Source organism: Dryobates pubescens, chromosome W (genome assembly GCF_014839835.1).
Source record: "Dryobates pubescens isolate bDryPub1 chromosome W, bDryPub1.pri, whole genome shotgun sequence".
In the NCBI taxonomy this organism is placed as follows: domain Eukaryota; kingdom Metazoa; phylum Chordata; class Aves; order Piciformes; family Picidae; genus Dryobates; species Dryobates pubescens.
In genome coordinates, this window is record NC_071656.1 from 2,556,401 (window position 1) to 2,583,074 (window position 26,674).

The following is a 26,674-nucleotide window of genomic DNA, read 5'->3' on the forward strand; positions in this document are numbered from 1 at the left end:
GATGATGGACTCTATGCCCTCATCCAGATCATCAATAAAGATGTTAAAGAGCAGGGGGCCCAGCACTGATCCTTGGGGCACACCACTGGTGACTGGCTGCCAGCTGGATGTGGCACCATTCACCACCACTCTCTGGGCTCGGCCCTCCAGCCAGTTCCTAACCCATCGCAGTGTGCTCCCATCCAAGCCATGGGCTGACAGCTTGGCCAGGAGTTTGCTGTGGGGGACGGTGTCAAAGGCCTTGCTGAGGTCCAGGTAGACTACATCCACAGCCTGCCCTGCATCCACCAGGCGGGTCACCTGATCATAGAAGGAGATCAGGTTGGTCAGGCAGGACCTGCCCTTCCTAAACCCATGCTGGCTGGACCTGATCCCTTGGCCATCCTCCAAGTTCTGTGCGACTGCACTCAAGATGACCTGTTCCATAATCTTGCCTGGCACTGAGGTCAGGCTGACAGGTCTATAATTCCCTGGCTCATCCAACCGGCCCTTCTTGTGGATGGGCACCACGTTGGCCAGCTTCCAGTCGTCTGGGATGTCTCCAGTGAGCCAGGACTGCTGAAAAATGATGGAGACCGGCTTGGCCAGCACATCTGCCAGCTCTCTCAGCACCCTGGGATGGATCCCATCTGGTCCCATGGACTTGTGGGGATCCAAGTGGCTAAGCAGATCACCAACTACCCCATTCTGGAACAGAGGAAGACTATGCGGCTCCCTAACTCCTTCTGCCAGCTCTGCAGGCCAGCTGTCTGGAAGACATTCTGTCCTGCTAGAAAAAATTGAGGCAAAGAAGTTAAGTAACTCTGCCTTCTCCTCATCCTTTGTTACAACAAAAAAGCACATGCACGGATTAGTTTTGCTTATCTCAAGGTCAGCTCTGGCTAGTTTGCTCAGAAGCAGACAGGCTGGAAAGGCAGAACAGGCTGGAACTCAGAAAAATTCCCACTGCACTAATACTTAAAGTTGCATTCTACCAATCTACCAATGAAATTAGTTTAGAATATCATGTTTTCATTTTGATACCAAAACATTCAGCCAGAGTGTCCCAGCACTGTCCCTTTCTTAAACGGTCACATGATCCTTGCCTGAAAACATAACAAACTAGAAAGAAGGGGGGGGGGGTGTTGAGATAGTCCAGAAAGGAAAACTGGTAAAACCTCCCTGGACAAGGGAAGTGGGACAAAATCTGAGCAGAGTATTGGTGGGGATTGAAGGAGGCAAGACCGGATAGACTTCTGTAATTGCCACAAAGAAGATCTAGAACCATGGCTGTGGGCAGCAACCCATAGGCCGTGTGAGTGGAATTGCAAGTCAAACTGGACTACTAATTCCTGGGATTACAAACCACTCGGAGGGAGAAAGTTGTCACCCAGACCTTAGTATACCAACTCACTCACAGAGTATGGTATCTGCAATGGGCAAGGACATTAAAGTAAGGGAGGAAATGTTCTCAAGCAAGGAACATCAGTTGTTATCCCACTCCTTTTACCAGGAAGTCGAAATTAGACTCTTTTTGCTTGTTATAGAATTGTTTGCTAGGTTATGTAACTGTTTCCCCACCACCACCTTTGAAACAAGTGAAATGGTGGAACTTTGGCAGGGGGGAGGCTAAAAGGAATTCTCTTGGGAGGATTTCTTATGTTATTAATAATCCTTTATGGCTCAAGCCAAATGTAGTAGAAAGAAGGGGAGGGATTGTGAGAAATTGTTATATTTGGCTTTTGCAAGGGGAAGGTGGGTGCTGGGCATTGCTGGGGACCGTGGGGTTTGATCATTAAGCTGATTGGCTGGCTGTAGTCTATGTTGTGTAGGATGTGTATTGGGAGAGAAATGGAGGGGGGAGTGAGGCTCAGAGACTGTCTGGCTGGAGTGATGAGGTCAAGAGTGCAACCATCATCCCAGCCCAGACGCTACCGTCAGCCAACAACAGATGGGACTGGGACTGAGGGGTGGGAGTGTGATTGGGAAATGCAAAGGGATTTGTGGAGATATATGAATACGTATGTTTGACATCTATATAAGCTCAACTCGTGTTGTTATGGCATGCTCTTAGTGAATCTGCTATGCGCTGTCTCGAAGGGACAAAAAGGCTCAAAAATGTTCTGAACCAGACAATGGGGCAGGAGCCAGGAGGTCTGTTTTTTCAGGAAAATGGCCACATTGCCCAGGCTTGTCTGAACATGTCCTGGAGCCCAAGTGGGCCAGGTGTGTGTGCCTTTGGCCACATTTGGAGAAAACCCTTTCTATAGGTTACAGTCACTGGCCATTATTGTCTCATGAAATCTATAAGTACCAGCCCAAAGAGACAGAGCCTTGCCTTGCAATTGTCCATGTTCTGGGAGAAATCACAAGCCTCGCTTGGAATTCGAGCTGTTTCAGTTTATCCAGACAGGACTGCAAAGACCCCTCGCTCTATAGCATTGTAAAGCCCAGGAACAGATGCGTCTTGCTGGGCCAAGAGGCGAACCCCTGGAGGAGCTGAGTCTCCGGAACAGTTTTGTTTTATTGGAAGAAGGAATGAGTGCCGCTGCAAAGGACTGCAGCAGAAGAATCTCTTTTCTACAAAGCTTTCAGCTACAAAGCCTTCAGGAATAAATCCTGTGTCTCAGCAACAAGCTGTGGATACCAACAGAAAGTGAAACTGTGCTCTTGCAGCTTTCATGTGGTTGATGCCAGTTTGGTTTTGTTTAAATTCCCATGTGTGCCATGGGATACCAGGATCAGTGAGTAATTACGAAATCTGATTGTATAAGCATCTATTGAAGGTCTGTTGCCCTAGGGAATTCTGGAGTTCCCCCTCCCTTGTGGGCAATCTCTGGCTTTGTTGCCGATGATTTTTTAATTTGCAGTTTAAAGTGCTGTTTGTTGTTTCTGGATTTTTGTACATATTGTTTAAATTGTTACTTGTTCCTGCTGATCAGATAGCTGTTCCACAACCGAATATTTTGAACCAGTAAGTAGGTTTTATTACTATTTTTATGGGAATTTTATGATTAATAAAGTTATTAATATTTTTATCAATCATTCTGCCTATTGAATATTAATAGCCTTTTAATGATCATAACAGCACCCAGTGCTGTTTGCCTTTATTTTATAAAAAACTGTTTATATTCAAAATTTAGCAGTGAGCTCGTTTCTCACACTCTGAATGTCGAATGGGCCTTGGGTACTTTGCTCTGCAGTTCCTTCAGAAAAAATATCTTGGAGAGAGTGGTACAAAGAGAGAGACTTGGAAACTCAGATGCTGGGGGACAATGCCTTGCCGGGAGAGATTAAATTCATCAGAGACAGATTCCTCTGGGCTAGGAGGAGAGCCCCACAGCTGTTATTTTTTGGTGTGGGATTAAAAAAAAATAGGTCAGAAGAGAGGAGGAAGGGATTAAGTACTAGTTGGCTCTTTGGAACTGAGCACTAGGTAATTAAATTACTCATAAGCATCTAGGAGAAAACAAGGGAGCATCTGCCAGTTCTGGATGGTTGAGAACAGACATTGGAGACATCTGCTTCCCCCTGATGTGAGCATGACTGGCTCCAGCAATGTTTCTGGCCCTAAGCAAATGCTACCCAGGTGGAGATATAGGGATGTGAGTGCCCAAATGGACAGGGAAATGGTGGTTGGAGGGCAGCCAGTCATGTTAGTGGAAGACCTGCAAGAAGACTGTTTTAGGTGATTCAAGGGGAGCTAGAGCTTCAAATCCTTGATGGGACAGGGTCTGTGATGGAACAAGTGACTAGGAGCATGAATCCTGCAGTAGGGCAGTCCAGCTCTGTCAAAAATAGAATGAGGGAAAGGGAAACCTGGGGCCAAATCCCATGCACACTTTCACCCGGGGGGAAATGAAACCTCTGGAGCGCGTCACCCCAAAGCCTCTCCGAGATCATTCCAGGACTGTCCCCCGACAGGTCAAATCCGTCTTGCTGTCTGCACCCACGCACAAGGATATACTAGCTCAGCCCGGCCACGTTTAGTGCACTGCGGCTAGCCCCGAGCACCTGCTTCCCGTCCCTCCTGATTGGCTGCTACCCTCCCCTAGCGTTTCCTCGAACGCTAGCCAATCGTGAGACGAGGATAGCCCAGATGACCGTCGTGGTGGGATTTTCCGCTTGGATTTTCCATTGGTGGATTTTTACTATTGGCTGCCCGACATGGGTTGATCTGTAGAACAGCCACGGCAGGAGCGGCGCTACGATTGACTGACGGGTGTTGAGCTTGTCTTGTGAAGACTGGGAAGCGAAAAGAGTGAGGCGGAGCGGAGGAGGTAGAGCACCCGTTCTTTTTTTTTTTCCCCTCGTCCCCTCGCTTCCGCCTCCTCGATTGGTCGTGACGCCGGCCGGGAGGAGTTTCCGATTGGTCAGCGCACGCTGTTGTTAGGCAGGTTAGAGAGCACGGGGCGGAGTTTCTCCTTCCGATGAGTCGGCTTTGAGGTTCAGCGTGAGGCGTCCCGACCTGTCGCTACTACCCTGAGCGTGCCTGAAATTCGCCGTCGCTCGCTTTGAGGAGTCGTTGCTGGCCGCTTCCCATCGTACTTTCTACTTCACCTGCCCCCAGCACCATGGCGTCAGGATCCGAGTAAGTGTGGGCCGCCCGCCAGTAGGCCGCGGCCTAGGCCCCCACCACGGTGGTGCTGGGCCCGACTCAGCCTACCTCTCCTTACCTTGCCCCCGCGCGGCGCTGGCCGGGCCAGGCCGGGTGGTGGGACCAATCCGGCCATCGATCCAAATCCGGCCCCTGATTCCGCTGTGTCATACGGGCTCTGAGAAGATGGGGATGGGCCGCTCCTTGTGCACGCCTAGCCATCCGCGCGCCCACAAGGGGACTCACACACTGCTTCCCTTCCTCTCCCCCTCCCCGTCCGGGCCTCCTGGGCCGATCCTTCCCGGGAAGCGTTGAGTCATGGTGGGGGGAGGCCTGGCTATGCCTTCGCCCGAGGCCGTTCCACCTGGGACAGGCTTTAGCCAGGTTGGGCTTTGTTTTCCAATCGTCGGCAGGCCAGGGAAAGCGGCGGCTGTTGGGCGGGGGGGGGGGGGGGGGGGGGGGGCATATCCCTGTTTCCTCACCGTAGGCCCGCAGTGGCCCTCGAGTCGGGGCTAGAAGAGGGAAATATATGTCGTGCCGTGGTGGCCCCTGTGGCAGCTGAGGTAATCGAATATATTTTTGTTTCCGGTATCTTGCCTCACTTTGTTTTCAGTTCCAAGCTAAGCTCATCAAAAATGAGTTGAGTAATACTGGTCTCTCATTTCCCAGTCCATGTGCACATCTCTTCAGTGTCTGGTTTATCTTCTTTTCTTTTGCAACTCCTGCAATTTAGATCTAATTGTTCCTAAGTCAGTTCCAGCAAGGTATGCCAGTAACTTCGTGTCCATGATGGAGCTTGTGATGGAAATAATGATCTCAAAGGCATATTTTGAATCTGAGCGAGGTGATCAGTGTCTTTATAAAGAAATGTCTACTTTTGCAAAGTTTTTCCCATTACATAGGAATCAACAAAAGTTACTTTGCAACTGAAAGCCAATTAATTTTAGTTGCAATTTTTGGGTTAGTGCTGTTGGCAGCCATCTTACTGGATTGAGCTTTAGCACAGGGAGTAGCATTGCAAGAGTGTGTTTTTTGAAGAAATTTTCATTTTTGTGTGCATACCTGTCTGAAACAGTATTTGGGAACTTGGCATCTTGAGTGTGGGTGTGAACTCACTGCTTGGTTGTCATGTGCTGTTTTAGTAAGTGGCTGCAGTCATTGGATATTTCATTCATTTGCTTCAATGGATACAATCCTTTATGGGTGGTTTTTTTAAATACTTACCTGGGGAAAGTAGTTCAATCTGTAACATGGATGGTCAGGTTCAGGGCAGTGAGAAAGCACTGACAGGTTTTATTTAGGAAGCGAGTTCATGAGGGTATTGATTAAAAGGCACACAAGCATACAGAAGGCATAACTGTTTTCACTTTAATTACTGAAACTGGAATAATTTTGCATCAGTGAGCTTTCATTGTATATTTAGCACAGACTTGCAGGAACAACTTAATTCCCTACTTTATGTGGAGCTTTGGAGTTTGGTAAGCATTTTCAGAAGAATCAGTAATTACTTTCTGCACTTATTCTTCATATGGTCCACCACAATGCTTAGCCTCTAGGCATTATCAGATGCTGAACAAGGGGAACTCTAACAGAAAAATAGTGAAGTGCTGTAAGTTTTAAAATGTCCTTCCTTCCCTCTTCCCTGTGTCTAATGGGGCTATTGGACTGCTTTACTGTGAGAGAAAAGGGGTCTAAGGATGGAAACTGGGAACTGGAAATTAAAACAGCCCTAAAGCTACATTTTGTGTTCAGTTTATATCATTGAGTCAGTAGAAAAAAAGGAGCAGGAGGGAAAGTGTGTGAAGAAGCTAACAAAGGGGTGAGTAAGGGAGATGATATTGAGGATTTGCAGCAGGCTCTCTCATACGTCAAAGAGCTTTAAAAATTAGCTAGATTAGCTGTCTGTCCTACCCTTTACTGAATTTTACCAGCATACATAGGAAAGTTAGCAGGAGAGAACCTCAACCCATGCCTTAAACTTTCCTGCTTAGTGTTTTCAGTTCAGGCACTCCTTTCCTGATACATCTGAGTGTGGTTGAGGTACACAGGCATATTTTGCTCCATCATCTCATTTAAAGCATGAAGAACCCCCAGGAGAGATGCAATGGGGTCAGATGGTGATAATATTCTAAATTGCGACTGGAAGATGGGTAGTGCTTGTTTATCCAAGGAGTTATGACATCGCTCTCCTATGTAGCTGTCATGTAACTTCTTAACACCTTTGTTTGTCTGCAGAACTGTCGCATCACATAACTGAAGCTGACCCCATACACTTAGATGTCTGTATGCTGTTTCTTGGAGATTTTTATTCCATTTTTAATGCCTCCAACCTTAAAAGGTGCAGGAGCAGCTTGTACCAATGTGTCATAAGATAAACTGGTGGGGAAGATGACTGGCCTGGCTGAAGAGGGAGCTTTTGTTGAGACTCAGGGGGGAAAAAAAGCAGTGTTTACCAATTTTGGAAGAAGGAGCAGGCAACTCAAGACAAGTACAGGGATCTTGTTAGGTCATGCATAGAGAAAATTAGAAAGGCAAAAGTCCAGATAGAACTCAAATCTGGCCACTGTCATAAGAGATGACAAAAAATGGTTTTACAAATGACTAAAAACCAAAAAAAGAGTCAAGGAAAAGTCTTCATCCTTTATTTGGTGCAGGGGGGAACATTGCCACTGAGTATGAGGAAAAAGCTGAGGTACTTAATGCTACTTTTCTCTCAGTCTTTAATAGGCAGACCAAATATCCTTAGGGTATTCAGCCCCCTGAGCTGGAAGACAGGGATGGAGAACAGAATAAACCCCCATAATCAAGGAGGAAGCAGTTAAGAACCTGATACAGCACCTGGACACTCACAAGTCTATGGGACCAGTTGAGATCCACCCAAGAATAGTGAAGGAGCTGGCAGAGTAGCTAGCCAAGACACTCTTCATCATTTATCAGGAGTCCTGGTTAACAGGGAAGGTCCCAGATGACTGGAGGCTTGCCAGTGTGACAGCTGTCTACAGGAAGGGACAGAAGGAAGATCCAGGGAACTACAGACTTATCAGTCTGACCTTGGTGCAAGGGAAGGTTATGGAGCAATTCATCTTGAGTGTACTCACATGGCATGTGCAGGACAACCAGGGGATCAGGCCCAGTCAGCATGGGTTCATGAAAGACAAGTCCTGCTTGATCAACCTGATCTCCTTCTATGACCAGGTGACCTACCTATTGGATAAGGGGAAGGCTATGGATGTTGTTTACCTGGACTTTAGTAAAGCCTTTGACACTGTCTTCCACAGCATTCTCCTGGAGAGACTGGTGGCTCATACTTTAGACAGGTGTACTCTTTGTTGGGTAAAAAAACGGATGGATAGCTGAGCCCAAGGAGTTGTGGTGAACAGAAACAAATCGAGTTGGTGGCTGGTCACAAGTGGTGTTCCTCAGGGTTCAATTTTGGGGCCAGTCTTGTTTAATGTCATTATCAATGGCCTGGATGAGGAGATTGAGTGCTCCCTTGGGAAGTTTGCAGATGACACCAAATTGGGTGGGAGTGTTGATCTGCTCAAAGGTAGGAAGACTCTGTGAAGGGGTCTGGACAGGCTGGATTGATGGGCCACAGCCAGTTCTATCAGATTCAAAGAGACTAAGTGCTGAGTCCTGCACCTGACTGACAACAACCCCATGCAATGCTACAGGCTTGGGGAAAAGTGGCTGGAAAGCTGCCTGGCAGAAAAGGAGCTGGGAGTGCTGGTTGACAGCTGTCTGAACATGAACCAGCAGTGTGCCCAGGTGGCCAAGGCAGCCAACAGCATCCTGGCCTCTATCAGGAATAGTGTGTCCATCGGGAGTAGGGAGGTGATCATTCCCCTGTACTTGGCACTAGTGAGGCCACACCTCAAATACTGTGTTCAGTTTTGGGCCCCTCACTACAAGGACATTGAGTTGCTGGAGCTGGTAAAGGACCTGGAGAAAAAGTCTTATGAGAGCAGCTGGGGTTGTTTAGTCTGGAGAAGAGGAGGCTGAAGGGAGACATTATTGCTCTCTACAACTACCTGAATGGAGGTTGTAGTGAGGTGGGTGTTGGTCTCTTCTCCCAAGTATCAAGTGATAGAATGAGAGGAAGTGGCCTCAAGTTGCACCAGGGGAAGTTTAAATTGGATATTAATAAAAATTTCTTTACTGAAAGAGTTGGCTGCCCATGAAGGTGGTAGAGTCACCGTCCCTGGAGGTGTTAAAAAAATGAGTAGATGTGGTAGTTCAAGACATGGTTTAGTGGGCATGATAGTGTTGGGTTGACTGCTGGACTTAATCTTAGATGCCTTTTCCAGACAAAACAATTTTATGATTCAATTACATTATGTGTAGTAATGTACTGACAACATTGATCCAGTTTCTTGGGAAAATGCAGATTCAGTTCTATAGTATTAAAACTTTTTTGCTCACATTCTGCAGAACTATGTAGACTTAGAATCATAGAATCAACAAAGTTGGAAAAGACCTCAAAGAACATCAAGTCCAACCTGTCATCAACACCTCATGACTACTAGACCATGGCACCAAGTGCCATGTCCAATCCCCTGTTGAACACCTCTAGGGATGGCGACTCCGCCACCTCCTCGGGCAGCCCATTCCAATGGGCAATCACTCTATCTGTGAAGAACTTTCTCCTGACCTCTAGCCTAAACTTCCCCTGGCACAGCCTGAGACTGTGTCCTCTTGTTCTGGTGCTGGTTGCCTGGGAGAAGAGACCAGCCCCCACCTGGCTACAACCTCCCTTCAGGTAGTTGTAGAGAGCAATAAGGTCTCCCCTCAGCCTCCTCTTCTCCAGGCTAAGCAACCCCAGCTCCCTCAGCCTCTCCTCATAGAGCTTGTGCTCCAAACCCCTAAACAGCTTTGTTACCCTTCTTTGGACATGTTCCAGCAAGTCAACATCCTTCCTAAACTGAGAAGCCCAGAACTGGACACAGTCCTCAAGGTGTGGCCTAACCAGTGCTGAGTACAGGGGCAGAATGACCTCCCTGCTCCTGCTGGCCACACTATTCCTAATGCAGGCCAGGATGCCATTGGCCTTCTTGGCCACCTGGGCACACTGCTGGCTCATGTTCAGCCTACTATCGACCAGTACCCCCAGGTCCCTTTCTGCCTGGCTGCTCTCCAGCCACTCTGACCCCAGGCTGTAGCACTGCATGGGGTTGTTGTGGCCAATGTGTAGAACCTGGCACTTAGATGTGTTAAATCTCATGCCATTGGACTCTGCCCATCTGTCTAGCCTGTCAAGGTCCCTCTGCAAAGCCCCTTCTACCCTCCAGCAGATCAACACCTGCCCCCAGCTTGGTGTCATCTGCAAACTTACTGATGATGTACTCAATGCCCTCATACAGATCATGAATAAAGATACTGAACAGAATGGGGCCCAGCACTGACCCCTGGCGCACACCACTAGTGACTGGCTTCCAGCTGGATGTGGCACCATTCACCACCATTCTCTGGGCAGGGCCCGCCAGCCCGTTTCTAACCCAGCACAGAGTGCTCCTTTCCAAGCCATGGGTGAGAGCTTGGCCAGGAGTTTGCTGTGGGGGACAGTGTCAAAGGCCTTGCTGATGTCCAGGTAGACTACATCCACAGGCCTCCCCACATCCACCAGGCGGGTCACCTCATGATAGGAGGAGATCAGGTTGGAGAGGCAGGACCTGCCCTTCCTAAGTCCATGTTGGCTGGACCTGCTCCCTTGGCCATCCTTCAGGTGCGCAATGATTGCCCTCAAGATGATCTGCTCCATCATTTTCCCTGGCACTGAGGTCAGGCTGACAGGCCTGTAGTTTCCAGGTTCCTCCATCCGACTCTTCTTGTGGATGGGCACCACACTGGCCAGTTTCCAGTCATCTGGGACCTCTCCGGTGAGCCAGGACTGGTGGAAAATGATGGAGAGAGGCTTGGCCAGCTCATCTGGCAGCTCTCTCAGCACCCTAGGATGGATCCCATCTGGTCCCATGGACTTGTGAGTATCCAAGTGGCTCATCAAGTCCCAAACTAATTCCTCGTGGATTTCTGGGGCAATACACTGCTCCCTGACCCCATCACCCAGCTCAGGAGGCCACTTGTCCTGAATTCCTCCTGCCTTACTGTTGAAGATGGAGGCAAAGAAGGTATTTAGAACCTCAGCTTTTTCCTCATCAGACCGCCTGCTGTGCTGTTCAGCATTGCTGTGTGTTGAAAGGTATCTGAACTGTTTTCCCAGATTTATACAGGTTTTTTTTGTTTATTGAAAGTTTTGGTCCAAAAGTTTCCAGTTGCCCAGTTCTCTTCCATTTATTTTTATCTCGTGTCCCAAGCCATTTTTTAGTCTGCACAGCAGTCTCTGCATCCTGAGGGACATCTACTCAATTTCAGTGACAGCTTATGTAGCCAAAGTCTGGATGTAATTTCTTATCAAAAGGCCTTATCAAAAGCCCACATTTCATGTGCAGGGGGGTATGATTTATATTCATAGAATTGTAGACTGATCTGGGTTGGAAGGGACCTCTGAAGGTTATCGAGTCCAACCCCCTCTGCAGTAAGCAGGGTCATCCTCAACTAGATCAGGTTGCTCAGAGCCCTGTTGATCCTCACTTTGAATATCTCCAGGGATGGCTTGCAGCCCAGAAGGCTGTTTGCATCATTGGCACACTACTTTGAGAGAGGAGTCAGATGCCCACCCAAGGGAAGTTACAACAGTCTTCTGCTGTTGTGGCTGGCTAATGTACAGCTTCCAATAACTCCTCAGTAATCAATTGGTCCAAGCTCATATTTCTTTCATAAAGTGAATTATTTTCTCTATTAGATTTTGAAGCAAATCACTTAATCTGCTTTTCTTCCTTTTCCTTGCTGCTTCATGTGCCCCATTTTGTCAAGGCAGATTCATTATTTGTTATATTTCTTGTGGCATAGTGGGCTAAAGCTGCAGTGACTCCTGTATTATGGAAAGGTACTTATGTCCTAAAAAGACATAGCTCAAAGCACTAGCTCATTATTTCTACTGGTTTGCTGAGTTTAACTAATAGGCCTTGACAGGCTAAACTCTTGCAACTCTTCCTGTCAGGGAAGCTGTGGCATTGTTCTTTAATTCTCCTGTTTATTTGGGATTTGACACTGAATAGACGTGAACTTTTGTTTCAGTCGCAGGGGTTGGATGTGATTTCAGATGAGTCTGACTAATTCTTTTAAGTAAAACATCTTGCAATCAGTAACATTTCACTGATCACTTCTTTTCATAGATAGCTTCATAGCTATTTTCATTTGAGGCTAGTAAAGTAGTAGGTCCAGGGATCAGTGCTGGGCTCTGTGCTCTTTAACATCTTTATTGATGATCTGGATGAGGGCATTGAGTCCATCATTGGTAAATTTGCTGACGACACCAAGCTGGGGGCAGGAGTTGATCTGCTGGAGGGTAGAGAGGCTCTGCAGAGGGACCTCGACAGGCTGGGCAGATGGGCAGAGTCCAACGGCATGAGATTTAACACATCCAAGTGCCGGGTTCTGCACATTGGCCACAACAACCCCATGCAGAGCTACAAGCTGGGGTCAGAGTGGCTGGAGAGCGGCCAGGTAGAGAGGGACCTGGGGGTGCTGGTCGATGATAGGCTGAACATGAGCCTGCAGTGTGCCCAGGCAGCCAAGAGGGCCAATGGCATCCTGGCCTATATCAGGAACAGTGTGGCCAGCAGGAGCAGGGAGGTCATTCTGCCCCTGTACACTGCACTGGTTAGGCCGCACCTTGAGTATTGTGTCCAGTTCTGGGCTTCTCAGTTTAGGAAGGATGTTGACTTGCTGGAACGAGTCCAGAGAAGGGCAATGAAGTTGGTGAGGGGTTTGGAACACAAGCCCTACGAGGAGAGGCTGAGGGAGCTGGGGTTGCTTAGCCTGAAGAGGAGGAGACTCAGGGGTGACCTTATTGCTCTCCACAGCTACCTGAAGGGAGGTTGTAGCCAGGTGGGGGCTGGTCTCTTCTCCCAGGCAGCCAGTACCAGAACAAGAGGACACAGTCTCAGGCTGTGCCAGGGGAGGTTTAGCTTGGCTATTAGGAAGAAGTTCTATACAGAGAGAGTGATTGCCCATTGGAATGGGCTGCCCGGGGAGGTGGTGGAGTCACCATCATTGGAGGTGTTCAGGAGGAGACTTGATGGGGTGCTTGGTGCCATGGTTTAGTTGTTTAGGTGGGTTGGATTGGTTGATGGGTTGGACGCGATGATCTTGAAGGTCTCTTCCAACCTGTTCTGTTCTGTTCTATTCTATTCTGTTCTATTCTATGACAGAAAACATTCTGCTTTGAACTGAAACTGGTGCCTAGGAATAATATTCTCCTTTGTCTTACAAACAAATGTAGTTTCTAAAAGACAAGGCAACAAAGAAACCTGTAGAAAATGGAGAACAAAATAGAGGGGTGGCTGGAAAGGAGGAAGCAATATCACACGGAGTCATTAATTTCTGTTTCCTTTGCCAGTTCCAAAGTGGATGACTTGTCAACTGCTATTCTGAAGCAGAAGAACAGACCCAATCGGTTAATTGTTGATGAAGCCATCAATGAAGATAACAGTGTTGTGTCATTGTCCCAGGTGTGTCATCTATAAAAGCAAGGCATTTAATCTGGTAATATGCAAGCTATTACTGTGTATTAAACTGAAATGTAGCTTTGCAACATGAATTGAAGTATTTGTGTCAGAAGCTGCAGCAGTTACAAGTGGGGGGCATGGATTATTTTGTTTTCTAACAGTCATCCATGATAAAATATATTTTGGTTCTCAATTTCTACTGGTGACAGTGGGAGTTCATCTGTCCCGTAAGGGGAAAAGAATCCTTGCACATGAGTTGGCTGGGTTCATTGACAAGGCTTTAAATTAGTTTTAAAAGGAGATGGGGATGTAGCTGGCCTTGCCACCAAGAACCCTGGATGTAATAGCCCAACAATGTGTTGCCATCTTAGATAATGAGAAGGTCTACCCACCCTCAAGTTGGAAAACTATGTACTCAGCTCCCTCCCTGAAATGTTTATACACCAATGCATGCAGCATGGGCTATAAACAGGAGGAGCTGGAGGTCATTGTGCTACAGAGAAACTATGATATAGCAGCCATCATGGAAACCTGGTGGGATGACTCCCACAACTGGAGTGCTGCAATTGATGGGTACCAACTTTTCAGAAGGAATAGGATAGGAAAAAGAGGTGGTGGAGTGGCCCTCTGTATTAGGGAAACATATGAAACCATGCAAATTAATGAAGGTGATGATAGGGTTGAGTCCTTATGGGTAAGAATCAGAAGTAAGGCCAGCAAGAGTGATATCATGGTGGGAATCTGTAATAAACCACCCAACCGGGATGAAGAGGTAGATGAATTTTTTTATAAGCAGTTGAGAGAGGTTGCACAATTGCTACCTCTTGTTCTTGTGGGAGACTTCAACTTTCTGGATGTCTGCTGGGAATACAATACAGCAGAGAGAGAACAGTCCTGGAGGTTCCTGGAGTGTGTGGAGGATAATTTCCTGACACAACTGGTGAGGGAGCCAACCAGGGAAGGTGCCCTTCTGGACCTGCTTCTTGTGAACAGGGAAGAACTTGTGGGAGAAGTAAAGGTTGGAGAGTGTTTAGGGCTCAGTGATCATGAGATGATTGAGTTCTCTATCCTTGGGGAAACAAGGAGAGGGGGTAGCAAAACTGCCACCTTGAACTTCCAGAGAGCAAACTTTGGCCTGTTCAGGAGACTGACTGACAAAGTCCCTTGAGAGGCCACCCTGAATGATATAGGAGTCCAGGAAGGCTGGACATACTTCAAGAGGGAAGTCTTAAAGGCACACGAGCAGGCTGCCCCTGTGCTGAAAAACGAGTTGGCGGGGAAGGCGTCCAGCCTGGCTGAATAGGGACCTTTGGTTGGACCTCAAGAACAAAAGGAGAGTCTATGGCCTTTGGAAGAGGGGACAGGTCTCTCATGAGGACTATAAAGATGTAGTGAAGCTATGCAGGGAGAAAATTAGGAGAACCAAAGCACAGCTAGAGCTCAACCTAGCTACAGCCGTTAAGGATAATAAAAAATGTTTCTATAAATTCATTAACAACAAAAGGAGGACTGGGGAAAATCTCCATCCTTTAATAGATGCAGAGGGAAACATAGTGACTAAGGATGAGGAGAAGGCTGAGGTGCTCAATGCCTACTTTGCCTCGGTCTTTAGCGCTGTAACCAGCAGTTCCCTGGACACCCAGCCTCATGAACCAGGAGTCAGGAAGGGGAATCAGAATTAGGTCATCACATTAAATGAAGAAGTGGTCAGTGATCCGCTATGCCACTTAGACGCACACAAGTCTATGGGGCTGGATGGGCTACACCCGAGGGTGCTGAAGGAGTTGGCAGATGTGCTCACCAAGCCACTTTCCATTATTTACCTGAAGTCCTGGCTAACTGGTGAGGTCCCAATGGACCGGAGAGTAGCAAATGCAACACCTATCTACAAGAAAGGAAGAAGACCTGTCAGTCTGACTTTGGTACCAGGGAAGGTTACGGAACAGATCATCTCGAGCACCGTTACACGACATATAGAGAACAACCAGGGGATCAGGCCCAGTCAGCATGGGTTTATGAAGGGCAGGTCCTGCCTGACCAACCTGTTCACTTTCTATGACAAGATGACCCGACTGTTGGATGAGGGAAAGGCTGTGGATATTGTCTACCTAGACTTTTGAAAAGCCTTTGACATTGTTTCCCACAGGATTCTTGTGGACAAACTGGCTGCTCATGGCTTGGATGAGCACATACTCTGCTGGATAAATTGCTGGCTGGCTGAAGAGGCCCAAAGAGTGGTGGCCAATGGAGTTAAATCCAGCTGGTGGCCGGTCACAAGTGGTGTTCCTCAGGTCTCAATGTTGGGACCACGTTTGTTTAACATCTTTATTGATGACCTTGAGGAAGACAGAGTGTGTCATCAATAAGCCCACAGATGACACCAAGTTAGGTGGGAGTGTTGATCTTCATGAGGGTAGGGAAGCTCTACAGGGGGACTTGGATAGATTGGATCAATGGGCCAATGTTAATGGGATGAGCTTCAACAAGGTTAAACGCCAGGTCCTGTACTTGTCACAACAACCCCAAGCAATGCTACAGGCTTGGGGAAGTGTGGGTGGAAAGATGCCTGGAAGAAAGGGACCTGGGGGTTCTAATTGACAAGTAACTGAATATGAGCAAGCAGTGTGTCCAGGCAGCCAAGAAAGCCAATAGCATCTTGTCTTGTATTAGAAATGCTGTGTCCAGCAGGAGTAGGGAGGTGATTGTCTCCTTGTACTCAGCTCTGGTGAGGCCACACCTCGCATATTGTGTGCAGTTTTGGGCACCTCAATACAGGAGAGATGTGGAGGTGCTGGAGCGAGTGCAGAGGAGGGCAACAAAGCTGGTGAAAGGCTTGGAGAATAAATCTTATGAAGAATGACTGAAGGACCTGGGGCTGTTTAGTTTGAAAAAGAGGAGGCTGAGGGGAGACCTCATCACTCTCTACAACTACCTGAAAGGACAGTGTGGAAAAGCTGGTGCTGGTCTCTTCTCACAGGTAATTAGTGATAGAACAAGAGGCAACAGCCTCAAGCTGCGACTGGGTAGGTTTAGACTGGAAATTAGGAAAAAGTTTTTCACGGTACAAGTGGTCAGGCATTAGAATGAGCTGCCCAGGCAGGTGGTTGAGTCACCAACCCTGGATGTATTTAAAGGTCATTTAGATGTGGTGCTTGGGGATATGGTTTAGGGGTGAACTTTGTAGAGTAGGGTTATCAGTTGGACTTGGTGATCCTGAGGGTCTTTTCGAACCTGAATGTTTCTGTGATTCTGTGAGAAGATCCTCTTGTTATTAAAACTACCAGTTTCTCAGATCTCAACATGCCTGTGCAAAAAGCAGCCTGCATAAAAGCGACGTTTGAGAGAACTCATTTAAGGTCTCTGAAGTCAACTCTTATTGACCCTGCATGGTTAACTCCCTTTATCTGTGGCCAACCAAACATCATCCTTAAAATATATGTAGCTAACCCACAGGACAGCAGACAAACTGCCCATGCTATGAATGCTGCTGTGGCTCAAGCGCAGCCTCTACAGCAGTCAGTATACATATGTATTGGGTTTGGCTGAGATGTAGTTAATTCTCCTCAGAGCATCTTTCTAGTGCTGCATCTGAGTGGTAACACACCAGTGTTTTGGCTACTGCCGAACGAGCACCCAGGCTGTGCTTTTCCAACATTTCCCCACCCCAAGAGTATGTTAAAGGGTGGGCGAGATCTTGGGAGAGGACACAGCTGGGCCAGCTGACCCAAACTGGTCAAAGGGGTATTCCATGCCATATGATGTCAGCTCAGATACAAGAACTAAGACAAAGAAGGAAGTGGGGGATATTTGTCCATGGCATCTGTCCTCCAGAGAAACCGCTACCCTGCTTCCCAGGAGTGACCGACCACCATCTGCTGATGGGAAGTAGAGAATAACATCTCTTGTTGCTTTTGCTTCTGCTTAGCATTATTAAAATTCTTCTACCTTGTAACCGTCCTTTTGCTATATTTTCCCCTCTCCCCTGTCCATCTAAGAAGGGGAGTAATAGAGCAGCTTTGGTGGGCATTTGGACCCCAGCCAGGGCTAAACCACCACAGTCCTTTTTGGTGTGTTGGCCGGGAAATATAACATAACTGCAGCTTTGCTTTAAGCCTGCTTTAGTTAAGATACAAACTCCTCTACTGGTCAAGGAGCTTGCTAACAGCATTAATTTGTTTTGGAATATTTCCTTTGTTTGGGAACATGCCTAGACAGATAAAGGCTGTGTGTTTTTCACTAGTGTTGGAAGCCCTGTTGTTCTGAGGGAGCGATGTTGTGGGGTTACTACCTCTTTGGTGATCCTGAGGTTCTTTTTCAACCTGATTCTAAGGTTTACTTGAGCTTGTGCCTTCACTCTGGCTTCTGGATGTAGCTCGTGAACATTATTGTGGGAGTCTCTGTAGATCTGTTGTGTCACTTCCAAGATGTAAGTCTCGAAAGTCAAGTAACTGTCCTTCAAATGCTTGAATTCTTGCCTTTTTCAAGAGCTTGTTCTTATGCTGTTACTGTTTATAGGCAAAAATGGATGAATTGCAGTTGTTCAGAGGAGACACTGTTCTGCTAAAAGGAAAGAAGAGGAGGGAAGCAGTCTGCATTGTTCTGTCAGATGATACCTGTGCAGATGAGAAGATTCGCATGAATAGGGTTGTTCGCAACAATCTGAGAGTGCGCCTTGGTGATGTGATCAGGTGAGGACTAGTTTGCAAATGATTGTATATCTCTGGATTGCCTAAATTTTTGCGCTGGCTCGAGTTGTCTGGACTTGATTCAGTCTGTAGCAGTGACAGGGCCTACAGGAAGTATTCTCATGTCTTCCATATGAGATTACAGAAATGTTTTCAAGTGTGTGTCTTACATCAGGGATCTCAGTTTACTTTTCACATGTGTTTCTGACTCTGTATATTCAGATTATTAATAAAAAATTATGCTAAGGACTCTTCAAGTTTCTTCAAGACCTTCACAAGCCCAGATACTGTCATTAAATTAAGTCGTTCAATTGCTCCACCATTGTCTCAGTTGTCTTTCCGATTTTACATTGTCAAATGAATTCACAAGTTTTTTTCCAGTCTAAATTTTGAATGTTTACAAAGTTAACTTTGAAAAGCAGTAAGCAACTTTGTAACCGATCTCTTAGTGTGGTTAGCTCAAGCACTGTGATGCCCTATGACAAAGAGACATTAAAGTTTCCTAGAAATGAATGCCAAAAACATGAAGCAGTCAAATAGCAAGATTAAAAATCCTTGGAGGTTGTTTATATTACAATTTTTGTTATAAAATATTTTTTTAAATAGGAATGCTTTAATAGTGTTACAGAAATTTTGTGCGGTATTTGCAGAAGCTGTCAGGAATGCATTGAAGTATACATCTTGGCTTACAGGAGGCAGGTTCCATTCTATGATGAGAGTGAGGGGAGAAAATGTGTTTGTTAAACATAAAAATGCTAATTTTCAGGCTTAAATATGTGAGGGCTGACAGCTCTTCCTCCTGAATATCTTCTTAAACTGGAATATCATGTATATGTTCTGGGAAAATTGGAGCCTGGTTTCTGACACTGGAGTTCCTGGGGTGATACCTGGAATAATGTTTAAATGCAAAATGAACTCTGTAGAGGAGAGGAAAGAGTCTGTTCCACCCATCTCTCTACCAGTAGAAAATGCAAATGTTAAACACAACTGTAGCTGGAATAGAGCAGTGCTTTGGGTCAGTCTGTGGATTTAAAATAAAGATGAATCCTTATTTTAACCTGATGTTGGATTACTGTTGGAGTAATTTCTATAGTGATAGTTCAGCCTGTGCTCTTACTTTCTCTGCTGGGACTGTGTATGTAGTGGTTCTCAGCCTTCTACCTGTGTTACTGATTGCTTTGTTGCAAGGGTCAGAGGCCTTCATAGAATTCTTGAATGCTTTGGATTGGAAGGGGACTTGAAAGGTCATCTAGTCCAACCCTAATTTTCACACCTCTTGTCCTCAAAGTTTTTATTCTTGACACAACTGGGAGGAGTGGCTGATACACCTGAAGGCTGTGCTGCCATTCAGGGAGAACTAGGCAGGTTTGAGAGTTGGGCGGGGAGAAATTTAATGAAATGCAACTAGGACAAGTGTAGAGTCTTGCATCTAGGAAAGAACAACCCTGTGTACCAGTATAGGTTGGGGACTGACCTGTTAGAGAGCAGCATAGGGGAATGGGACCTGGGGGTCCTGGTGGACAGAAAGATTACCATGAGCCACCAATGTGCCCTTGTGGCCAAGAAGGCCAATGGCATCTTGGGGTGTATTAGAAAGGGTGTGGCTAGTAGGTCAAGAGGGGTTCTTCTCCCCCTCTACTTTGCCCTGGTGAGGCTGCATCTGGAATATTGTGTCCAGTTCTGGGCCCCTCAGTTCAAGAAGGACAGAGAATTGCTTGAAAGAGTAGCACAGAGCCACAAAGATGGTGGAGGGAGTGGAATGTCTCCCTTATAAGGAAAGGCTGAAGGAGATGGGTCTCTCTAGCTTGGAGAAGAGGAGACTGAGGGGTGACCTCATTAACATTTATAAATATGTGAAGAGCAAGTGTTGGGAGGCCAGAGCCAAGCTCTTCTCAGTGATGTCCAATGATAGGACAAGGGGCAACAGGTGCAAGCTGGAGCATAAGAGGTTCCACATAAACATAAGGAAAAACTTTTTCACTGTGAGAGTGACAGAGCACTGGAACAGGCAGCCCAGAGATGTTGTGGAGTCTCCTTCTCTGGAGACATTCAAAACCCTCCTGGATACATTCCTGTGTGACCTATTCTAGGTGATCCTGCTCTGCCAGGGAGTTTGGACTAGATGATCTTTCAAGTTCCCTTCCAACTCCTAACATTCTGTGATTCTCATTGTGTTACTTCCTGTGACCTGGTTTCTGCCAGAATCCAGATTCGTGTGCTAATTGTTTCCTCCTTGTAGTCTATCAACTGTTTTTCCTTCTGGGGTAGTCTGTCTTTTCCTTTACCCTTCTGACGAGAACGGAGACAGGGACGACAGCACTCAATATGAGTGATAATAATCATCCAACTTTATTGTTCCACACTTCATTATTTATAGTCTTATCTTATACATAGTTAATTCTATTCTAATTTAACACATGCTATTGGTTACTATCTAAAAGGTTACATCATTGTTTTCACTACTCTGTGGAATTTCCTGATTGCTCTTTTTCCCAGATCTTCACCTACTCCTTATCTTGTTTGCCTTCCTTCTCAGGGTCAGCTTGACTCAAACATACCAAGCATCAGAACTTTTCCATAACTCCTACTCCATTGCTATAATAATAACAGAAAATCCTTCAAAGCCTGGCTTGCACAGGTGTTCCTGGGACTCATGTCCCCTCTTGCTCAAACCAAACCCCAACAATTCCCCCATTTTTCTTTTGTGCAAGTAAGGCCTTGGAGGTTATTCTTTGAACACTTTGCATAATACAAATATAAACAAGCTTAACAATAATCAAAGTTAGTACAATAATACCTAAAAACCTTAAAACTTCTTTTATCAATTGTATAACCCACTGTCTGCAAGCTCAAACAAAATTTGTTACTGCCTGTCATGTTGGCCCATGTCACCCATACAGGGCACGGTGCTTAAGTTGAACTGGTTAGAATGTTCTAACAGCGTTGGCATAATACATGGTCAAAGATAACAGACATTGTAAAGAAGAACTTAGATCTTAATAGTTCCAGTCTTTACATTTCACTTATTGACAGAGAAGACTTGATTATGCCTGAACACATTGCACACAGAGATTAAGACACAAATGCAATCCTTAGCACCATCTTTTACAATCTGCTTTAGGGGTATTTTGCATTTTTATTTTCGCTAGGATGGTCAAAAATCATCAACTGCTTAATGGCAGCAAGATTTCTTTAATCTGTAAAGGTAGATCTGGCCAGGCTCTAGCTTCACAGACAGAAATCTGCAGGAAAACAGCAAGAGCAAAAAGAGCTTCATTGCTTGCCCAATATAAAATTACACATAATAACGTGTTTTTGCTCATCCTAGTAATTCTGATCTCTTCACATTCACACAACAGTTAAGCAGTCACGACACTCAGTTAGAAGTTAGATGCTTTCTGTTGACATCTTGGGTCATCGTGAGTCATTGAGGTCAGTGCTAAGCAGGTTTGCTGATTGTCATTTTCATGACAGTTGTGCTGTGTGTCTTGTGGTGAGAGGGTTACAGCACTTCTAAGGTAACCATGAGCTAATTTTTTTTTTTTTTTTTTTACTATGGGGGTATTCTCTCTTTCCCCCCTTTTTTTTTTGTTTTGATTTTGTTTTGGTTCAGTTTTTGTTACATTCTTCTGAATGATGTTTGTGATCCCAGATGATCGATGTTCAGCTTCATGGGCAATGCTGTTTCCTCATGGTCTTGATTCTTCTGCCGTTGTTTATTGCGATGATCGCAGGTAGCAGGAAAGAAGGCTTGAGGCGACCTACTTGTCAATTTTTTTTCTCTCTTACTTTCCTAATTATTATTTGCATTTTGTTGTTGTAATTTTTAATCTGTATTTTGTTATTCTAATTACCTTTTTAATTTTAACCCTTTTTTTTTTTTTTAATCTTTTATTTTTGTTTGATCTTTGTTGCAGTTTGAGCTGGGTGCCCCCCTGGTGTGTTCACTTCCTGTGTCCAGAAGTCCAGCCCAGAGGGATGGACACAGGAAATTGTGTATTTCCTACCATAATTCTTTGCACCACTATAAGATCCAGTGCGGAGTCTAGCACGTTCTCTTTCCTTCCCTCTCCGAGACTTGGTAACTGGGGGAGAGATCTCCCGGCCATGGGCCTGACTGGGCCCAAGGCCACAGGGGGATGGGCAGTCTCAGGCCTGGCCAGCTGAGACTAGCCCAGCAGAGGGAGGGGGAAGAAGGAGCCCTGGGGGTTTTGGATGCTCCCTCAGGTGGGGATGGGATCTTTCTTTGTCACTGCGCTTTGAGTTTTCTGTAACATTTACTGCTTTCTATTTAAACTTTCATCACTTTTGCAATCCGTTTGTCTGAGTCGTTATTTCTGCCTGTGGTGGGGAGGGGATCTGCCCCAACCCATTACAATCTTATATTCTTCAATTTTTGTAATCTATGTCTAAGAAGGAAATCTAAAGACGTTACGTTAGCTAAAGAATACCATTGAAGATTAATACCTATTTACTACAAACCTTACCATTATTACAATATTACATGGAGCTCCTTTGAAATGCTTAGGCACACATCTGAGAAGGTTCGAACCAAAAAGAAAATCTCACAAGGTGAACTCATCACCAAGTACTCACACCTCAGTACAATCACCGTGCATTAACTTCCCACAAGTACTAAATGTGTACCATTCACTATGCTCACCAGGAAAACCCAGCAAAACTCTAAATAACAAATCTTCACACCTTAGCACAATGGCTATGTATTAACCACCCACAAGTACCAAATGCGTACCGTTCACCATTCTTATTACAAAAACTTAGCAAAACTCTAAATAACAAATCTCTGAAAGACATTACAACCAGAAATGAGAAAACTAGCACTGTTGCTTTAAATCAGAGCAGAGTTGCGGCTGAAGCCACTGAGAAGGGGGGTCGCTGGTGCGAGCCTCTGCGGGGGAAAGAGTGGGGGCCGGGCAAGCAACCGCCGCTGGGCTGCTGCTGCTGTCAGTGCTGCCGGTATCAGTGGTGCGTCAGTCGGTACTGCCTTTGTCGGAGCCGTCGGTATCCGCGGGGGCCGGCAGGGCTGGCGGGCGGGGTGCGGTGGTAAGAACGCCGTCACTGCGAGCCCCCAAGCGCTCCGCTGTTACTCAGAGGGGCCGTAAAGCAAAGTCAGTCCTGTTTGAGTTCCTCGCTGCCGGTGTTGTGGTCCTCCGAGAGCTGCCTTTTCTCGGCTTTTTTCCCGCTGGGTGCAGACGGCAATGCTGGTGGCTAGCAAAACGCGATGTGGCCGCCGGAAGATGTATCGGAGGTGGCCCCGGTCGATCGGTCGATACTTTTGAAACATGTCGTCTGGCTGTAATTCAGATACAACTGGGGCTGCATCTCGATCTGACAAATTCGCTGTCACTGCAGCAGCCATTCGCTGTTCTAGTTTATATTTTTTAATACAGTTTATACATTCTCTCCACGGCTTTTGTAACTTTGTAGCAGTTTCATCACCATCTATCACCAAGTCCCACAGGTTGTTTCCATCTTCTCTCCAACAAGTTTCATCAAAATAACTATCTCCGCTCGGGAAAGACCCTAAAGCGGATCCATGGGCCAAAAGCCCAGGAATTACTTTGGGCGATATTTGCGCCTTACGCTTTTCTAAAAAGCATTGAAATAAGGAGAGCGCTACCTCTTGTTCCATATCCACCGACGTCCGCGAACTTCACTGCCGCGATCCGTTACCCGTCGGTGTCCGCTGCTCCTTTCCTCAGGCCCGCCGATGTCGGCCCGCCCGAGTTACCGCCTGCCCGCCAAGTCTAGCCTGCCGATCCTTTTCCTCGGGCCCGCCGATACTGGCCCGCCCAAGCTGCCGTCGGCCCGCCGATTCTGCCCGCCGACCCTTTCTGCAGGCCTGCTAATTTCGGCCCGCAAAGACTGGCCCGCCCGAGCCTTCCTCCACGGTCGGCTCGCCCGTAAGTCCCGGGTGCGGTCTCCACTGTCGTCCCTGTCGACACGGCTCAGAGTACCCGCAGAATCGGGTCCCTGTTCGGGCGCCATTTGACGAGAACGGAGACAGGGACGACAGCACTCAATATGAGTGATAATAATCATCCAACTTTATTGTTCCACACTTCATTATTTATAGTCTTATCTTATACATAGTTAATTCTATTCTAATTTAACACATGCTATTGGTTACTATCTAAAAGGTTGCATCATTGTTTTCACTACTCTGTGGAATTTCCTGATTGCTCTTTTTCCCAGATCTTCACCTACTCCTTATCTTGTTTGCCTTCCTTCTCAGGGTCAGCTTGACTCAAACATACCAAGCATCAGAACTTTTCCATAACTCCTACTCCATTGCTATAATAATAACAGAAAATCCTTCAAAGCCTGGCTTGCACAGGTGTTCCTGGGACTCATGTCCCCTCTTGCTCAAACCAAACCCCAACACCCTTCTGCTACATCCTCTCTGTAAAGTATGTGGTAAAAGAATCTATTAAGAGTCTCAAATGAAGTAGCACATGAAAAGTCGCATGCTCAGCTGCAGTCTTAGCTGAGAAAGCCAGTTTGAGTTTTCTGCCTCTCTGCCACAGCTTGATACTCCAAGGTGTTGCTACATTAGGCTGTTTGCCTACACTGTAAAATAATAGCCGAAATGATTATTTAAAAAGGAGGAAGGGGCTTTTAGACTTTAACCTAAGTGTAAGTCTCCACAAAGGTGAATTGACAGACACTTGGCTACCTTTGCTTGGCACTGTGAGAGCCTTTGCTCAGAATCAGGGCAACAGGAGCTCTGTTCTCTGTAGTAAGTTATGAGAGAGAGGAAAGAACAGTTTTCCCCAGCCTATTTTCCTTTACAGTTGATTCAGCAGTAGCTTCTTATTGAAAAAAAATTTAGCTCATGATTCTTGAAGGTCTTTAGGCTGCATCAGTAATTTGAGAATATGCCTTTGGGATGGCAAGGGGGCGCTACAGAAGAGCGAAGGGTAAGTATGGAACTCCCTAGCAGTTTTGGACAGGTCTGAGAAGAGCGAAGGAAAGTGTGTGTTGTAAAGACTAGTTCTCCAATGGGCATGTGGTTTTTTGCCTTGTCAGCATTCTCACGCAGTTCAGAAGTCCCACCAAGGTTTTGGAGGGTCCTTTCTGGCATTTGTACTGGCCTGGGAAGGAACATCACTGCCTCTTCCAGACTAGAGAGTAAGTCTAGGATGATATGGCTAACCAAAGTTTCCTTGTGTTGTAGCATCCAGCCTTGCCCAGATGTGAAATATGGCAAACGTATCCATGTGCTGCCAATTGACGACACAGTGGAAGGGATCACAGGGAATCTGTTTGAGGTCTATCTCAAGCCATACTTCCTGGAAGCATACAGACCCATCAGAAAAGGTAAGAGCACCTGTTATTGAAGTCCTGATAATAGTGAGCATGAGCTGAGCTAGTCCTGAAACTGAATAAAGTGAATTTCTAGAAGCTTGCCGAGATCTCTACAAAGCATTAGACTGACATCTGTAGAGTAAGACACTGCTAGTGCTGATTTAATTTTTTCATAATCTTCAGGAGAAAGGGTGATACCTGCTTGCTGACTGGCAGAGCAGCTTGATAGTTCTCCTGTGGTTCATTTTGTTGGGTTTTTTTGTGTTTTTTGGTTTTGCTATATGGGATGGGAGAACATCAGAAAAGGCTTAGGTGGAACTTGGTTTCATGAAATTTTCTTCTGAGTTGCTACCATTTGATGAGATTGGGGAGTTGCCCACATATAAATCAATTGGTTGGATATACTAGCTGGCACTCTGACTCAATTCACTTTTTCAAAGTAATTTAATTAATAACTGGGAGAGTGCATAACACTCAAATATGCTTTTAGACTTGTGTTAGTAGCACTTCTGCTGGAACAAATAGGTCCTAATACAGTGTAAACAAATTGAAGTTATCCAGCTTGTGTAGCCCAATTTAGGCAGGAATCATAGTGCAGTATTATGTATTCTGCTTCTGAAGACAACCAATTCTACTTAGTAATAGCTAGTAATAATAACTTCAAAATGAATTTTTATTAAGTTTAGGCTTTTTGCCTGTTTTAGAAATGTTAAATTGAAACTGAATGGAAATGAAATACAAGTCATTGCCTTTGTGCTTTTGGTTTAGGCAATATTCTATTCTGTTGTTTGCTGGTTTTCTGGATGAAATTTGAGAACTTCAGCTGCTGCTCATCTAAATGATGCTCTGGTAGTCACAATACATGCAGCTCTTGAGTTTAAAATGCTAGCAGTGTATGCCTATGTGACCTACTTCCTTGTCCTCTGGGCTGCTGGTATTGTACAAGAGTTGACATTTTGCAGACATCTGTTGCAGCAAGCTACTGAAATGTGGAGTTTTATAGGTGACATCTTCTTGGTTCGTGGAGGGATGCGTGCAGTGGAGTTCAAAGTAGTGGAGACAGATCCAAGTCCTTACTGCATAGTGGCTCCAGACACAGTGATCCATTGTGAAGGAGAGCCCATCAAACGAGAGGTGAGCAGAATTTTGCCATGCAGCTCTACTGAGTCCCCTCTGCCTGAAATCTGTTTTGTTGACAGTCCTTGAGAGCAGCAGTGTTTGCAGTTCCTGGTTTTGCATTTTATGTATTGAATGTCATTATTAAAACCTCTGGTTTCAGGAGATGAGCTGCTGCTGAAGGTAGTCAGATAAATGTGTTTCCAATATCCTTCCAGATGCTGAGATAGCACCAATGCTGACAAGATGCCATACTTCAGCAGCAGCCATTTTTGCATTTGCTTCCAAATATCTCATGCTGGACCTAAATACATCTTTTAATTCCAAAATTCCTTTGATCTATAGCAGGGTGGCCTTACAATATTACTAAATTTTATGCCATGTGAAAAGAAAACAATTAG

The 26,674-nt window shown here is 45.9% G+C and overlaps 1 protein-coding gene across 2 annotated transcripts in view; it reads left to right on the top strand.

Annotated features, from left to right (window-relative positions):
- Nucleotides 1–4,384: 4,384 nt before the first annotated feature.
- Nucleotides 4,385–26,674, top strand: part of LOC104305256 (transitional endoplasmic reticulum ATPase) — a 63,295-nt gene continuing 41,005 nt past the window's right edge. Inside the window, exons 1-5 of one of the 2 annotated variants that reach the window (XM_054177732.1) lie at nucleotides 4,385–4,570; nucleotides 13,035–13,146; nucleotides 17,659–17,831; nucleotides 25,027–25,169; nucleotides 26,161–26,291. In XM_054177732.1, coding sequence (XP_054033707.1) covers nucleotides 4,554–4,570; nucleotides 13,035–13,146; nucleotides 17,659–17,831; nucleotides 25,027–25,169; nucleotides 26,161–26,291 — 576 coding nt within the window. In that variant the 5' untranslated portion in view covers nucleotides 4,385–4,553. The remainder of the gene's footprint in view (nucleotides 4,571–13,034; nucleotides 13,147–17,658; nucleotides 17,832–25,026; nucleotides 25,170–26,160; nucleotides 26,292–26,674) is intronic. The other variant, XM_054177733.1, reaches the window with a different exon arrangement.